At 44.0% G+C, this 16,507-nt stretch overlaps 3 protein-coding genes across 3 annotated transcripts; 1 reads left to right on the top strand and 2 right to left on the bottom strand.

Annotated features, from left to right (window-relative positions):
* Window positions 1-572: 572 nt before the first annotated feature.
* On the bottom strand, window positions 573-3,005 carry Bfra_009433 (putative vtc domain-containing protein; the record flags this gene model as incomplete). Its single annotated transcript, XM_037339775.1, has 3 exons — window positions 573-671; window positions 730-2,312; window positions 2,366-3,005. 3 exons carry the CDS (start codon window positions 3,003-3,005, stop codon window positions 573-575), a joined length of 2,322 nt encoding a protein of 773 aa, XP_037189825.1.
* A 1,538-nt stretch (window positions 3,006-4,543) lies between these two features.
* Window positions 4,544-11,478, bottom strand: Bfra_009432 (putative glutamate synthase protein; the record flags this gene model as incomplete). The annotated part of the gene is made up of 8 exons (XM_037339774.1): window positions 4,544-4,730; window positions 4,788-5,952; window positions 6,139-7,622; window positions 7,679-10,373; window positions 10,421-11,092; window positions 11,148-11,188; window positions 11,239-11,292; window positions 11,348-11,478. The coding sequence occupies 8 exons, from the start codon at window positions 11,476-11,478 to the stop codon at window positions 4,544-4,546; spliced, it is 6,429 nt and encodes a 2,142-aa protein (XP_037189824.1).
* Window positions 11,479-14,417: 2,939 nt separating this feature from the next.
* On the top strand, window positions 14,418-15,459 carry Bfra_009431 (uncharacterized protein; the record flags this gene model as incomplete). The annotated part of the gene is made up of 2 exons (XM_037339773.1): window positions 14,418-14,450; window positions 14,512-15,459. The coding sequence occupies 2 exons, from the start codon at window positions 14,418-14,420 to the stop codon at window positions 15,457-15,459; spliced, it is 981 nt and encodes a 326-aa protein (XP_037189823.1).
* Window positions 15,460-16,507: the final 1,048 nt, after the last annotated feature.

Genomic DNA, 16,507 nt, shown 5'->3' with positions numbered 1-16,507 from the left:
CTTAAAAGTAACAAGGCTGAATTACAGATGAACGAGTAATAATAAAAAGTCAAGTATGATGAAATATTTTGGGTCTTCATACAGACAACCATACAAACCGATACGGCAATTCCTCGAGGCCACACCTCATCATATTGATCTCTGGGGAAACCAATATGTTCGAAGTGGTTGACATTGTCCAGACAAAAGTTGGACAAATGATGTTGCAAAAAAGAGATGACCGAGTCTCTAATATCCACTGTAGCCTTGTTGTTACATCCCTATCATCCCTATCTCTTCGGTTATCACCCGGCTATTTCACGGTAAAGCACGTTTTCATGCTTGATGAGTTGATCTAGATGTATTCATAGGATTCACCGAGTAAGGTGCCTTCTTCGTTGCTCTCCTTACAGAGTGCATTTCAGTCGTGTCAATTGATGATGCCAAGTTATAAATTGGGGTATTACTACATCTTTAAAAATATCTACTGCTCAGTTGAGCAAACAACTTGGTATACATATGCAGCGCTAGAAGCTCATGCTCGCTCGGAATATACAGCCAAAGGATCCACTACCCCTCAATCATACATTTATTTACAAATCAATCTTGAATTCCTCCGCAGTTTGATTAGCCAATACCATGTTGGTTGAATCAAGTCCATTTTCTCGGTACTTTGCCATAGCTTGTTTATACTACACACATATTAGTTAGCTATCACCTTCCATTTCATGCTCTGTTACGGAAGCTTACCTTGAAGAAGAAGTTGAGCAATAAGGAAACCATAAGGGCAGCGCTGACAATCATTGGTCCAATCAAATTATCAAAATCCTTTCCGCTTCTGTCAACAATCATCTGTCGCCGCGTGTAATGCATCCAGTAGCCCCAACTTCCAGCAAAGATGGCAATAATAATATATGCAATACCCATAGCTTCTGCAATTTCATCCTCTCCTGCAGCTGTGTATAAACTAACAGCAAGAGACCCCAATAATATGCATATGTGTTGCCATTTCAAAAATGTACGTTCATTGGCCAGCCAAACTTTAGGTTCGACTTGTAAAGGACCCGAATCCTTAATGTATTGTGTTGGTTTAGTAACACCGGGAGGCAATTGAAAACTTTTCGATCGGCGTGATTGGGCATAACGCGAGAGGGAGAAAGATGGAAATACAGATGCCAAGGTGCCATATCCACCTTGATTACTTGAGGCTCCAGTCTCGTCTTCGTCATTTCCAGCATCTCCAGAAGCAGAAGGACCATCCAGATTGGATCTTCTACCAGCTCTTTCCTCAGCAACCATTCTCTCCTCCATATATGACTTGCCTACCGGCGAGCTCACAGCAGGTTTGAAACTTGCGCTTGCTTTTTGAGAAGTTCCAATGAAGCTACCGATTACGAGATCGTTCTCGGCCTGCTTTGCTTTTCGAGATTGATCTTCTTCCCATGCGGCTTGTGGATCTTTGCGAATATCATCCGTCAAGTTTCCGTGCCATGAAGGATAGTCGTTTACATTATCTTCGAAGAGAGACACAGCACCTTGAAGGAATTTAGAAAAGCCTGGCGCTGCGTACACAAGATGTGAACCCATCAAATCCTGTACCCATTGAGGCTGCTTCTTGGTTGCATCATCCTTGACTTTGATTTCCAATACCGAATATGGAAATCTCGATATTTCTCCTGGATTTATGTTGCTGAATGGATATGACATGGCACTACTATCAATGTCGCGTCGGTGCCAGCTCTTAGGATCTCTGCAAGGTCGGTCCTCGTCTATACAATCTTCCCGGATGAATGCCAATTGAGTATCAATGGATATCCTGACTCTGTCGTCCAATGGCTTTTGAAAGGCAGTCCGAGTGTAATTAGCTCGCAAGATCGGTTGTAAACCATTCTCCTTGATCAATGATTGAATGTCGTTCACACTCTTTTTAAAGGCCTCGATTCTTGCTTCTGGCAGCCCTTGTCGTTCCATCTTTTGTATACTCTTCTCCATTTTGTATTCACCTTTGATAAAGGAGTCGATATACTTTTCCTTTATCAAAAGCTTCCTTTCTTCGCTGGTACCATTTTCATGTACAATCTTTTGTTCAAAGTGAAGCTCTGGATTGTCTTTCAATTGACCATACCATCTTATCCGCAGTGATGTAGCACTCTCCTTCTTTTCCCTCTTTTGGTCGTAGAGAGTGAAATCCGGGCTATCGAGATAGAGAGAATTGAGAGTTGGGTCGGCTTGAGGTTCGGGGCTCTTCGAGGACGGTTCGCTATATACCACAGCGGGAAGGCGACGAAGGATATAGGTCTTGACTTCCAGAAGATTATCAGGGTGAACCCAAACTATAAGGAGGTTTGTTAGTATGCGGATTCATGTGATGATCCAACCTACTTACATTTGTAAGCAGTATACTTCTCTGGTGTTTGTGATTGCGATTGAACATCAGAGGATGAAGTTACTGCAGGATCCGTATTATCATCCAGTTGTTGGCGAACAACAAAGTACATCATCGACAATTGGTTGAGCAATGCTGAATAGCCCTGTTCCGAATTAAAAGGCCTCTTCTGCAAACTCATCTGTACCATCGGCCTAATCTTGTAGTTGTTACCCCTCTTGCGATCATGTTTCTTGACAATCTTCAAGAAGGCGGTATAATTAATGCTGCTGTATTTCTTCAATTCCTTTGTATCATTGATGATCGCATCAAGCTCCTCCTCAATCTTCTTAAATTTGGCGGTAAAAACATCGTCCTTTGATTTTCCATCTTCTGGTGCGAGCTCTTTGAGTTTCTCTCCAGTCGCATTAGCACGCTGTTCCAAGTTTTTGAACGTAGATTCTTGAAAGGATGCGATCTTTTCCAGTTGGACGTTTAGGATCTCCTCGCAGAACTTAGTCTCGTCATCTGCAGTCCATGGCCTGTCGTCACCCTCAGATGCTGAATCTTCCCGTAAGAGGTGTTTAAGCTTCGCATAATCGATGTATTGGTCCTTCCATGGCGGATATATTGATTTCTTCAATGTCTGGCCAAAACGCATAGTGACGGTGAATTGAAGTTATTGTATTTGGTGTTGTTGGTTGAATGAAAAGTAAGAGTGGAATTGGAAGTTGGAAAGATTTATTTGTGCTGAAGCTTGTGAAAGCTATAAGGAGGTTGGAGCTTAATGAAACCTTATTCGGTGACGAAATCAAATGTTAATCAATGCTAAAAACATTCAGAAAATGGCGATAACATGAAATTCAGATGAAATGATATATCAGTCAATGTAAAATCTGTTACTCAAGAGAAAAACCCGTTAAATTGAATCACAGCATTATATAGAGTGCACATTAGAAAAATGTTGGAAGTCTCATCAATAACTTTCTTCGAGTTTATTTACCAGGTATCTAGGTAGTTGTGTAAATTGTGAATCTAGCTCGACATGGATGGATGAAATGTATTCTTTATCAAAATAGATTCTTAAACATTTAAATGTCAAATCCGAACTAGGTCACTGAACATTCAAAGAACCTACTTATCCAATCCATATCAGAACATTCAAAGCATTCAAAGCATCCAAGAGACTTCTAAATCTCAAATCCAAATCCGCACATGTCCAAACCATAGGTACCTATCTACCTACCTACCTACCTACCTACACATGTATCAACAGGGAGTCTACATAAACTCACAATGAAGCTTCTATCCATCGATTAATTAAATTCCACACAACAACCCATCCACCCACGTGCATCCAAGGAGTGATTTGATTGCACCGGCACGTCTTCCACTCTCGATACAATCCATGTATAGTGGACATGCCGAGAGAGTACTTTGTGCAGGCATAATGCATTGTATCATCGGAACTGGGATATCGATGGGTTTATCCACTGGTGGTTTTCCGGTTGGTCGGTTGATATGTGTATGAAAAAGAAATAACTTTTGAATCTACCAATGACAATGGAACATCGTACCAATTGATCAGATGCTACGATGGGATACCTACAGAGTGATAGCATGAGATGGATTTCAAATGGCCAATATAATAAGCCTCACACCAAAATGGATTTACAAATATTTTGGAATATCTATGTGTACATATCTACTCAAAATGCCATGTCGCCAGTCATAATGCGATGTCGATTGGTATTTGATATAAATTTTAGTTTATTTCTTTGCTGACTCTACTCGCTCACTCGCAAATACATCATTTGTGTACAAATAATAGTAAGTGAAAGGCAATTCAAACCATTCCAACTCCCTCGCACGCGTCAGTCGTCATCATCAACTGTCCAAAGAAGTATTCGCACTCGCTGGTATCGTAAAAAGCATAACCATCATGAAGCCATATTGCACAATTGATGAACCCCGCCGCCTATCTCCCCTTTTTCCTTCCATGAACAATGCATTTAAAGTAATCCGACCATTATTTTTGAATCCCGAATCGTGTCGTTATTCATTTCCTTCTCCCAGTAATGCCAGAAATATGCTTTTGATATGTTCACTCTAGAAAATGTAAATATTCATACCGCTACATTGCAAGCGTCGTTGAAAATATGTTGAATGTAAGTAATTTGTATGTGGGTGTGTCATGCTTTATGTTGCAGCTGCGGCGACTTGGATAGGAGCACGCTCAGCGCGTCCTAAGATCTCGCGATGAGGGCCACGGGCTAGGATTTCGGATGCATTGCTCTTAACAATTCCACCAGTGACAGGCAAAGAGGTAGATCCCTCCAAGAAGCGATCACACTCTCTGGCACATTGTCTACCTTCGTTGATACCCCTAAATTCTGTTAGAAACATATATCAAGATAAAATTGCAGTCTGATTTATGACTTACCAAACAATGAGAGATTGTCCACGACGACAATCTCCTGCAGCGAAGATACCCTCAACATTGGTAGAGTACTTGCCAGGAGCAGTCTTGACATTCTTGCGGCCATCCTTCTCAATGTCATCGCCGAGAACACGATCCTCGGGACCGAGGAAACCCATAGACAAAAGGACAAGATCAGCTGGGAAGAATTGTTGGGATCCTTCGATCTTCTTCATGTCCCAACCACCAGTGGAAGACTTCGTCCATTCGACACGAATAGTATTGATACCCTTAACCTTTCCAGTTCCATCATCAACAAATTCTTCAGACATGACACAGTATTCACGAGGATCTTTGCCCATGTGCTGCTTTACCTCGGTGTGACCATAGTCTACACGGTAGACACGTGGCCATTGAGGCCATGGGTTGTCACGAGCACGCTCATTTGGTGGTTGAGGCAAAAGCTCAAAGTTTGTGACTGACTTGGCACCGTGTCGGACGGAAGTACCAATGCAATCGTTTCCGGTATCACCACCACCGATGACAACAACATGCTTGCCCTTAGCGGAGATGTATTCGTCATCAGCAAGCTCTGAGTCAAGTAGAGACTTGGTGTTGCGGTGCAAGAACTGCATGGCAAAATGAATACCCTCAAGACTTCGGTTCTTGATTGGAAGATCACGAGCAACAGTAGCTCCAGTAGCGATAACTACTGCGTCATTTTCAGCCTTGAGATCCATTAGTTGAACATCTTGGCCAACTGCGACGTTAGTCTTGAATGTGATTCCCTCGGCAGCCATGAAATCTGTACGGCGCTTGACAATTTTCTTGTCAAGCTTCATGTTAGGGATACCATACATGAGCAAACCTCCAGCACGGTCAGCACGTTCATAGACAGTGACTTTGTGGCCAGCTTTGTTGAGTTGATCAGCGCAAGCAAGACCAGCTGGTCCAGAACCAATGATGGCAACAGTCTTGCCAGTGCGGACCTTTGGCTCTTGTGGAATCATCCATCCCATATCGAATCCACGATCAATGATGGCACATTCAATTGATTTGATTCCAACAGGATCTTCGTTGATACCAAGCACGCATGCACCTTCGCAAGGAGCAGGGCAGACACGACCGGTAAATTCCGGAAAATTGTTGGTCATCAGGAGTCTGTTAAGAGCATCTCGCCATTGGTTTTCTAAAAAGGGGTTGGATGTTAGACTTGAGGTCGGCAGGGGAAAAAGAGGGCTGGCGGGGCGGGGCGGGAAAGAGGAGGGAAGGCGGGAAGAAAAGGGGCAACAGAAAGGGAAGGGACGACGAGAAGAGAGAGGGAAGACGAAAAGGAGGAGGAGAGGCCAAAAGGGGGGAGGGGTATAGGACGTACGGAATACCAACTCGTTCCATTTAGGAATGATATTGGAGATTGGGCAACCTGAATCAGATTGACAGAACGGAACACCACAGTCCATGCAACGAGCAGCTTGATATTTGAGCTCATCTTCATCGAGACGCTTGGAAAGTTCAGCCCAGTCGCGAGTTCTTGTCTTGGCTGAGCGATATTTCTCGGATCTACGTTGATACTTCATGAAACCCTTGGTTTTGTCCAAAACCAAAGATCTCTTCTTTTCAACGGCGGAATCACCAATAGTCTCTTCGATATCCTGGAGATCAGATGGCTTCTTGTTCTCCTTTTGGTTCTTCTCGTGTTGTTCACGAACTGGGTTTCCTGGGAGGAATGGCAAGGCAAATCTTGCCTTCTTGGCAGCAGCAGCCTTGGCAGCTTCTTCCTGGAGGACACGCTTGTAATCAACAGGCAAAACCTTAACGAATCGACGTAGTGCTCTGTTAAAGTCAAGGAGGATACGGGCAGCGAGCTCCGAGCCAGTGTAGTGATGGTGATCTTCGATCAAGCTTCTGACAAATGCAATCTCAGCTGGATCATCAATACCCGAAGCCTCAACCATCTCGGTGTTCAGCTTGGACATGAAATCTTGTTGGATATCGAGAATGTATGCAATACCACCGGACATACCGGCCGCAAAGTTGCGTCCAGTAGATCCCAAGATAAGAACACGACCACCGGTCATGTACTCGCAACCGTGGTCACCGACACCCTCGACAACTGCTGTAGCTCCAGAGTTCCGGACAGCGAATCTCTCGGCAGCAACACCACGGAAAAAGACGGTTCCGCTAGTTGCACCATAGAGACAGACGTTACCTACAATAACGTTCTCTTCAGCCTTGAAGACGGCAGAACGGGGTGGGTAAACAATCAAACGACCACCCGAAAGACCCTTTCCTACGTAATCGTTTGCGTCACCTTCGAGTTCTAGAGTAACACCAGGAGCAAGGAATGCACCGAAGGATTGACCGGCGGATCCCTTGATGTTGACATGGACGGTATCCATGGGCAATCCATCCTCACCATATCTCTTCGAGATTTGGTATGACAGAGAAGTACCCATAGCACGGTCGGTGTTGACAATGTCACACTCGATACGGGAAGGAAGACCCTTATCGAGAGTCAACTCAGCTTCAGAAATCAACTTGTTGTCAAGGCGGACGTAGAGTCTGTGATCTTGTTTGCGGACGTTGAAGGTAGCAACTCCAGGTCTGAGCTTGTGAGCAGGGGTAAGGATGAGAGATAGATCGATGTTGCTAGTCTTCTTGGTGCGGAGATCATCTCGTACTCTTAGACATTCAGCATGTCCGACCATCTCATTGATTGTTCTGAAACCAAGCTTGGCCATGATGGCTCTCAGTTCGTTCGCAATGTAGTAAAAGAAGTTTATAACATGCTCTGGAGTACCTTGGAACTTCTTTCTAAGCTCGGGATCCTGAGTGGCTATGCCTACAGGGCAAGTGTTCCTGAATAGTAATTAGCAAATGTTGAAAAAATAAAACAGGTGACAGGGTTTTCGTACAAGTGACATTTTCTCATCATAATACATCCCATGGCAATAAGAGGGGTAGTAGCAAATCCCCATTCTTCTGCACCAAGCAGACATGCAATTGCAACATCGCGACCAGTTCGAAGTTGGCCATCAGTTTGAACAACAACACGACCACGGAGATCGTTCAAGACTAAAGTTTGATGAGTCTCGGCAAGACCGAGTTCCCATGGCAAACCGGCATATTTGATACCAGTCCATCGAGAAGCACCGGTTCCACCATCGTGTCCAGAAATCAAGATGTGATCAGCCTTTGCTTTGGCAACACCAGAGGCGACGATACCTACACCAGTCTCGGACACGAGCTTGACAGATACTCGGGAGCGAGGATTGGCACACTTGAGATCGTAGATCAATTGTTTCAGATCTTCGATAGAGTAAATATCGTGATGAGGAGGTGGCGAGATGAGACCGACACCAGGAGTAGAATGACGAGTTCTGGCAATAGACTGTGACACTTTGTGGCCAGGAAGCTCACCACCCTCTCCGGGTTTAGCACCTTGAGCCATCTTAATTTGAAGCTCATCTGAATCAGCAAGATAATTGGAAGTAACACCGAATCTTCCAGATGCAACTTGTTTAATAGCTGATCTCATGGTATCGCCATTTGACATGACCTCGGAACGTTCTGGGTCTTCACCACCTTCACCCGTGTTGGATTTGCCACCAAGACGGTTCATCGCAACAGCGAGAGTGGAATGCGATTCCATGGAAATGGAACCGTAGGACATAGCACCAGTACAGAATCTTCTGACAATCTCCGTCCATGGCTCGACTTGGTCAATTGGGACTGGATTGCTCTCCTCAAAATTGAAGTCGAGGAGACCTCGTAATGTACAAGATTTGATCTGCTCGTACTCGGAAAGTGAGTAAGCCTCATATGACTTGTCGTTCTTGGTTCTAACGGCATCTTGGATGTTGGCAATAGAGGTAGGGTCATTGATATGAGGTTCACCACCATCACGCCAATGATACTCGCCAGATTCAACAAGACCTGGGATGGTGACAGTGTATCGCGATGGGAAACCCTTCTCGTGGAATCTGAAAGCATCTTCGGCAATTTGTTCAAAAGTAATACCCTTGATTCTTGTAGCAGTACCCTTGAAGCATCGGTCGACCACAGAATCATCAATACCAAGAGCTTCAAAGATTTGAGCACCTTTGTAACTAGCGAGTGTAGAAATACCCATCTTACTCATGACCTTCAAAATACCACCATCAGCAGAATACTTGTAGTTGCGAATGAGTTGGTCATCACTGAGCTTCTTCCTGATGAGACCTTCACGGTTCAGTTTGATGATACATTCCATTGCAAGATATGGGTTGACAGCGTCTACACCGTATCCGACAAGCACGCACATATGGTGAACCTCACGAGCTTCAGCGGTTTCGACAACTAAAGCAACATGGGACCTCCATTTGTTGTTAACGAGATGGTGATGGACCATTCCGGAAGCGAGAAGAGTTGAAACTGAGACTCGGTCGGCGGATGTTGCACGATCGGAAAGAATAATGATTGAATCCTTGTTATCGATGGCAGCAGTTGCTTCGTCACAGATGTAATCCAAATGTTTAAGATATCCTTCAACACCTTCGGATCTTGGGAATGTCAAGTCAATGACTTTGGAAGTCCATTTTGGATAAAACTTGTTGATGTTCTTGAGGGCATTGAACTCGGGAATAGAGAGAATAGGAGTTGGAAGTAACAATCTACCGCACTGTGATGACTCCATGCCTAACAAGTTTCCTTGAGGGCCAACGTAACAATCGAGCGACATGACAATAGCTTCTCTAATGGGGTCGATAGGGGGATTGGTGACTTGGGCAAAAAGTTGACGGAAATATTCGTACAATAAACGAGGAGCATCGGCAAGACATGCGAGAGGTGCATCGTTACCCATGGAGCCAAGGGCCTCCTTTTCGTCAGAAGCCATTGGTGCAAGGACCAAAGAAACCTGCTCAAAGGTGTATCCAAAAGCTTTCAGAAGGGCATCCTCCTGGATGGTACTAGCATCAGGCTTTGGTTCCAAGTCAACAGTACCTTGAGTTAACAATTTTTCGTGAACTTTAGGTAAGCTGACAAGCTCCTTGTGAAGCCAAGATCGGAAATCATGACGTTTAGCCACAGTGTTCTTCAGTTCTGCATCATCGATAATGCGCCCCGCAACGGTGTCGACGAGAAGCATCTTTCCTGGTTGCAAACGGCCCTTGAGAACAACACGTTCTGGATCCACTTGAATAGTGCCGACCTCAGAAGCGCAAATGATTCTGTCATCATCCATGACGTAGTATCTACATGGTCGAAGACCGTTTCTGTCGAGATTTGCACCGCAGTATCTACCATCGGCGAATGTGAAAAGTGCAGGTCCATCCCAAGGTTCCATTTGACAAGCTGCCCACTCGTAGAAAGCAGCCTTCGCTGGATCCATGGCGGCATTGTCTTGCCATGCTTCTGGGACCATCAGCATAACAGCTTCAGGTAGAGAAAGAACTCCATTGATAGTGAGTAACTCGAGTACGTTATCGAATGCAGCTGAGTCAGAGCCTCCATCTTCGACGATCGGGTACAGCGATTCAAGTTCTTCACCAAAAACATCAGATTGCATTACACCTTCTCGGGCACGCATCCAGTTCTTGTTTCCGCGAAGGGTGTTAATTTCACCTGTGTCTACAGTTAGTATCAAGACTAATTCGAGCAATTTACTTGTGCCATACCATTGTGAGCTGCCCATCGTAATGGTTGAGCACGATCCCACGAGGGGAAAGTATTTGTAGAAAAACGTGAATGCACAAGAGCAAAATGGGCTTCGTAATCGGCGTTCACCAGATCATAGAAATACTGATAAACCTGTATAGGGGCGAGTTGACCCTTGTAAACAATGTTCTTGTTAGAAAGGGAACACAAGTAGAACCAATTGTGTAAACCAATTGTATGGGTTGCACGCTTTCGGAGTACATAGAGTTGTCTTTCGAAATGTTTCTCATCAAATTGCTCAGGGTCGGTAATTTCCGGTGAGTTTCCTGGGCCATATGCAGATGCTAGCACTACGAAGGGCTGCAATATGATAGGCTCACGAGATGCAGCAGCAGGACCAAGGAGAGTAGAATCTTTAGGAGGTTCTCGCCAGCCTAGTACTCTTAATCCTAGAGATTCAGAGATCTCTTCCAATTGTTTCTTTGATTCTTGTAGAGTTTCCTCATCTGGCTTGAAGAAGAGATTTCCCACAGCATATTGACCTAACGGTGGAAGCTTGATATCCGTCTCGCGCTCGAAATTTTTGATAAAGAATTTGTGAGGAATAGATGTCATAACACCAGCACCATCTCCATCTCTCGCATCTGAACCCACGGCACCTCGATGGGTCATATTACAAAGAAGGTTTCGTGCTGGAAGTGACAAGGTTAGCCAATGTGCACTACCATTGAAATATAAGAGGCCTACCATCGCTGACGATTTTGTGGCTGGGTTTGCCTTTAATGTTACTGTATTGAGATTAGATATGTTCCTCGAGGTGCGAATTCACAATTCTCACCAAGCAAAACCAACACCACAAGCATCCTTCTCCAAGCTAGGATCATATAAACCCCTGTTTTATGGTTAGTGAGGCTCAAAAAGAGGTTGCAGCAGACAGCGGTACTCACTGCTTCACTGGGAGTGCTCCAGCCCATGAATCATTTCCTTCAGCCTCATATTGATATTGATTGTAAGGCTCATTCCTCGCATCAATCTCAGTTTGTCTGTCGTTAAAATCTTCCGCCCTTCCAATGCCCATCGTAGGCAAGGCAGCCGGCGATTGTAGGATCGATTTTGTTTTGGGGTTGAGAGCGCAGCTCTTTATTCTTTATTGGGTTGAGGTATGAAATGTAAAGAGAGATGTGAGTTCGTGCAAATAATGTTTTCTGGTATCTCGAAGAGGAAATTAGCTCAAAATATGGAAGAGTTTTGGTCGTCAAACAAAGAACTTTTCTTTTCTCAGCAAGATTTATTGACGATTGTGCGGAGTGAATTTTGTGTGAAGTCCAACACTGGATTGACTTAGCGCAGAGGATACGTAGTATGTAACTTCCACCTTGCGGTACGAAAATCGATTGATTGAGCTGGTCTTGAAAAACGAAACAATTGTATGCTCTTGGTAGAAGATCTTTTCATATGTGTAAATAGTTGAAGTTTGTGGATCGAATCAATCGCCACCTCCAGTTATTTTGGTAATAATTGCAGTATTACTGGCTGTGTGAAATTTGTATGGACATCATAATAGTGGGCGGGCGTTCCAGATAAGACGAGGGGCGAGGGGTATGAAAAAGGAAATCCACGTACAAAAAAGCTATTGCTTCAAAAGGGTTGGATATTTTGCCACGACAACAACTGCACGAAGACTGAAGTAGGTAGATAGACACACTTTGGGGTATTTGATCTGACAAAGAGTAGGATCCTGTACAGTTTCCGAGGGAGGCAGGCTTTTATGAGGAAGACGATCTCCAGACAGAGGTGGAGAATGAATATCCAGCGCGAATCGGAGCAGGCCGTCCAAAAATTGTCCAATAATTTGTTTGATACTAGGTCCGCGGCTGCTGATTCAATCATTTGAATTTGTTGGATTTCATTCACTTTATTGCACTTACGAGTATTATTACTTGGGCACTTGTGATTAGACTTACTACTTCTATGACACTTATCACCTATGTCACCTATGTCACCCATTGCCGGTATATCTATCTATTACACTTTTTCCCGCACGTATTAGAGAAACCTACCTAGGACCTAAGGAAAGGTAAAAAGGACCTAGCATGTGCCACTCGGGAAAGTCTCCTCTACCAGACTTTCCACTGCCCAGGTACGGGAACTGTTCGTCGTGAATGTATCGCCTGGTAGTAGGTAGTAGTAGGTAATCAAGACTGTCGATAGATACCTACATGCAGGTATTTTCAACATTCCCACAACCTCTGGTTTCACTCCCTCAAGTATGTATATATCCCGTCTAAAATATGCCTGTACAAGTGTCCAGAAGAGAGTTTACAATCCAATCCTTCGTGTGTAGTACAGGACCTAATAGATTGCTATCAAAAGCATATAAAAAGGGTCAAGTTGGTTAAGCTCTGGAGACCCATGCTGACCATTTCTCCCACTCCTATGGATCGAGCAACCGATACGTTTATTTCCCCCACACTTGTATGCACCGACAAGGTCAAGGATCTTTGCATGGTGTGAATTGGCCAGTTCTCTAATCGACCAATAGAATATCTCACCGAGAACGACTTCATGGAACTCGACTCTCAATATAACTTAAGATTTCTGCCGATGTCGCTCCAGTGAAGTTTGGTCAATATATAGGAAGCTTTTATGGGTAACATTACCTATGTTGGACAAATCATTGGATCCAAACCACCATCCGGAGATACTCTAACGCGTTTGGAAGAAAGCAGCCGTGCCAGGATAGGCATACGATGAACCTCATTCAACATGAGAGATGGGATCAGATTGGGAGCGACTTGGAGGTGATAATACCGATCTTTGAAATGATTCCCATTGGTAGCGGCGGCAAGGATCCCCGCGATGCCAAAAAAAATTACACACAGGAACATGAACATCTAGAGGTCCGACCAATTACGAGCTTCAGATAGGCAGATTACCATTGAGATTGATCGAGTGAGGGGTATGTCCCCCAGCCCCTGTTCATACAGCTATGAAGGAAATATCCCACCTTCAAGTGCATGCCGCATTGCAGAGTGGTAGACAAGCAAATCTGACGTTTTTCTTCATGCGAGTTGCTTGTGACATGTGTAACTCTCGTCGACAAAGTCCATGAGACGGAAAAGAGAACAGGCCACGAAAGAGAATTCCCCGGATCCGACCGATGCATGCAGCACGAGGTCTTTGGTTGGCAGAAAAAGTAATCAATTTTATTTTATACAATACGAGAAATTTTCTCCTCCGATCACATCAATAGAGAAGATGGCGGTCAATCAGGTTATGGAGACTTGGGAGGTAGTTGTTTGTCAGAACAATATTGCTGCGATGCGTTTTGCTTTAAATGTCGGGTGAGATCGGGGACTCAAGACGAGGCTAGAATATAATATTCATTTAATGATTCAGCATTGTTTTATGTAGACCAGGGGTTTGGGAAGGAGGACAGCAAGATCATAGCAAGTCGTACCGACACCTTTTCAGGGTGACTTGAAATGGCCTGCTCTTCTGCACAGATCGAAATTCTAGACTTGGTACACTTTGAGAAGATCGATAGTTCCAACAGGTTAGAATCAGAAGCAGAATCATATTTTGTACTTGAGGAAACTACGAGGACACGAGCCGAGATAGAAGGGAGATATCTACATAGTAGGCATGTAAAGATTTGATCAGATTTATGGCTGTGTCAACCAAATGAAAGTAATGCTATTTATTCATCATTTGTGTGAATATGGGAGAAGAACCTCGACGAATCCTAACAAAACATGGTTGGGAAATATTTTAATTCTGCCATGGCTATTTTCACCGCCAAAACGAGGCTGGGTCACCCGCAACCATCCCGCAAGGCTGACTTAATTAGTCTCGGGCTAAGGTTCGAAGGAAAGAAGAGGCAGGCTATCGAGCTTGGTACAACAATGCTAGAATTGCTCCATGAGCATCACCATTTCAGAATCATAGTACGGCTTACCAACGATATATAACCCCTTGATCTTTGCCGTGTTCCTCAAGCGCGAAATCATTACAATCATGTTTTCCCTTCCAAACCTTGCCCCGACAGACGTGCGTACATAGTCCACGAGCTTTGTTTACCTGAAAGTCATAACTAACTCACACACTACAGTCCTACAATCTCTGGTACACATCATCTCATAGCAACACTCCCCAGCACATAGAACCCACAAACAATGCATTTGATCATACCGCTCCCCATATTACATCAAACCAAAACCACGGCTCGCGTCGTCAACAAGCCAGTAATAGAACACCTCTAGCACGACTACGCTTGGATGAAGAATACATCGAGAGGAGAAAACAAAATGTGCAAAACTGGGGAAGTTCCTGGATCAAGCCTCCTGGAGTAGCCAAATCATTACATCAATTGAGAGAAGAGAAACGAGAAATGGAAGAACATCAAGAAGCAATGAGACGAGAACAATTGGCACAAGAACTTGCCGAGGCGGAACAGGCGGAGACGGAGGCAATGATACCGGCTGAGGATCTTGAGGGTGAGATGGATGGCATGGTGGATCTTGATGATGAGATTCCTGATGCGGATGAGACGGGAATGGGACCTAGTGATTCATCCGATGCTAGTGAAGACGATGAAGAAGATGAAGAAAACGATCTCGAGGATGTTCCGAGAGCACTCGCAGCTTCTCGCATGACGGATGAAGCTTACAGAGATGCGATAACACATCTCGGAGCTCCCAGAGGTTCAATGCTAGAAGATGATGGCGCTTCGACCATTGCTGAGGAAGAACAATCGCAAATGCTACAAGAGGAAGATTTGGTTCATGAGCATGAAGAAGATAATCAAGATGAAGATATGGAAGTCGATCTTGATGATGATATTCCTGAAGCCGACGAAGGATATGAACATACGGATACAGAAGATGAAATTGATAGCAGCGAGGAGGAAAGTGAAGCTGAAAGTCTACCTCCAGGAAATCATGGAGGTCATGGTGCGAGTATGGTTAGAAGTGATGGTACTCAAAATTCGATGGATCTTTCGAATCTTATATCGCACGATAGTAGTGTGCTATATAGTAGTCCTCGGGGAGCAAGATAATATGATGCATGATTCAATCATGAACACTGTCACAGTTCCTGGGAAAAACAATTTCGAGGGCCGATGAGTACCACCTTTCATAAAGCCTTTGGGTACGACGAGGTACAATTTATGAGAGTATTGCAATGAGCATGAGCGTCTCTGATCCGACAATCTACTACCACCAATGGTAGACACAACGCTATACTCAGCAAAGGAATTCATCACACATCAAATCAAACCCAGGACAAGAAACAGGCGTATAGGGTAACACACAAAACAACTCTCATTCATTGGAAGAAATAAAAGAGTATCGAATAACTGCGGCGTCATGGAGTATATATCATTTTCAGATACCCAAATATAAATATTTCATGTTTTTTTTTGTTTTTGTTTTTGTTTTTTTCGAGGCGTTCTCTAGTGATAAGAAGTGATCATGCTAACTAAGTATCAAGTGGATCATAGTAATAGTGATAGTCATAGTGATAATAATCTTTGTAGATGGATATAATTGAGAAGTTCAGATTGCGAGGTTGAGCTTGGTGTGATGTGATGTGATGTTTGAGAATTGATACTGATTGGGATGGGAGTGAGGGTGATAAGAGTTGATTGTTGATTGTTGATGGATGGTAAGTGGTGAGAGGGGTGAGGGGTGAAGAGGAAGAGATTTGTTTGTTGGGAATTGGGAATTGAGAATTGTGAGATGTTATATGGGAGATGGGGGCTCGGAAGTTTTCGAATTGAGTTGAGATGAGGAATTGTGAAGGATTGTGAAAGGATTTTGATGGATTAGGGAAGGGGAAAGTGAAAGGGAGAATGCAATTGCGGGTATCAGGTAGGAACTCGGGAGATGGTTGTCAGAATGATGGGCTGGGGATCGTGGTGGAGAGGAGAGTCAAAAGAAGGAAATAAAGGTCTTGGATATAAAAGATTTAATGAAATGATGAGATGGAATTGAGAAAATCAACCCGCGTCAAGACTTCCGTTGGTGGAATCACTACGATCGATCTGTAAATGTATAAATGCCTATATGTATATATGTATATATACATCTTAATCTTAGCCCCCT

Source organism: Botrytis fragariae (genome assembly GCF_013461495.1).
Source record: "Botrytis fragariae strain BVB16 chromosome Unknown tig00000161, whole genome shotgun sequence".
Classification (NCBI taxonomy): Eukaryota; Fungi; Ascomycota; class Leotiomycetes; order Helotiales; family Sclerotiniaceae; genus Botrytis; species Botrytis fragariae.
Note: the sequence above shows the minus strand (reverse complement) of the source record. Positions and strands in the feature narration are given on the sequence as shown.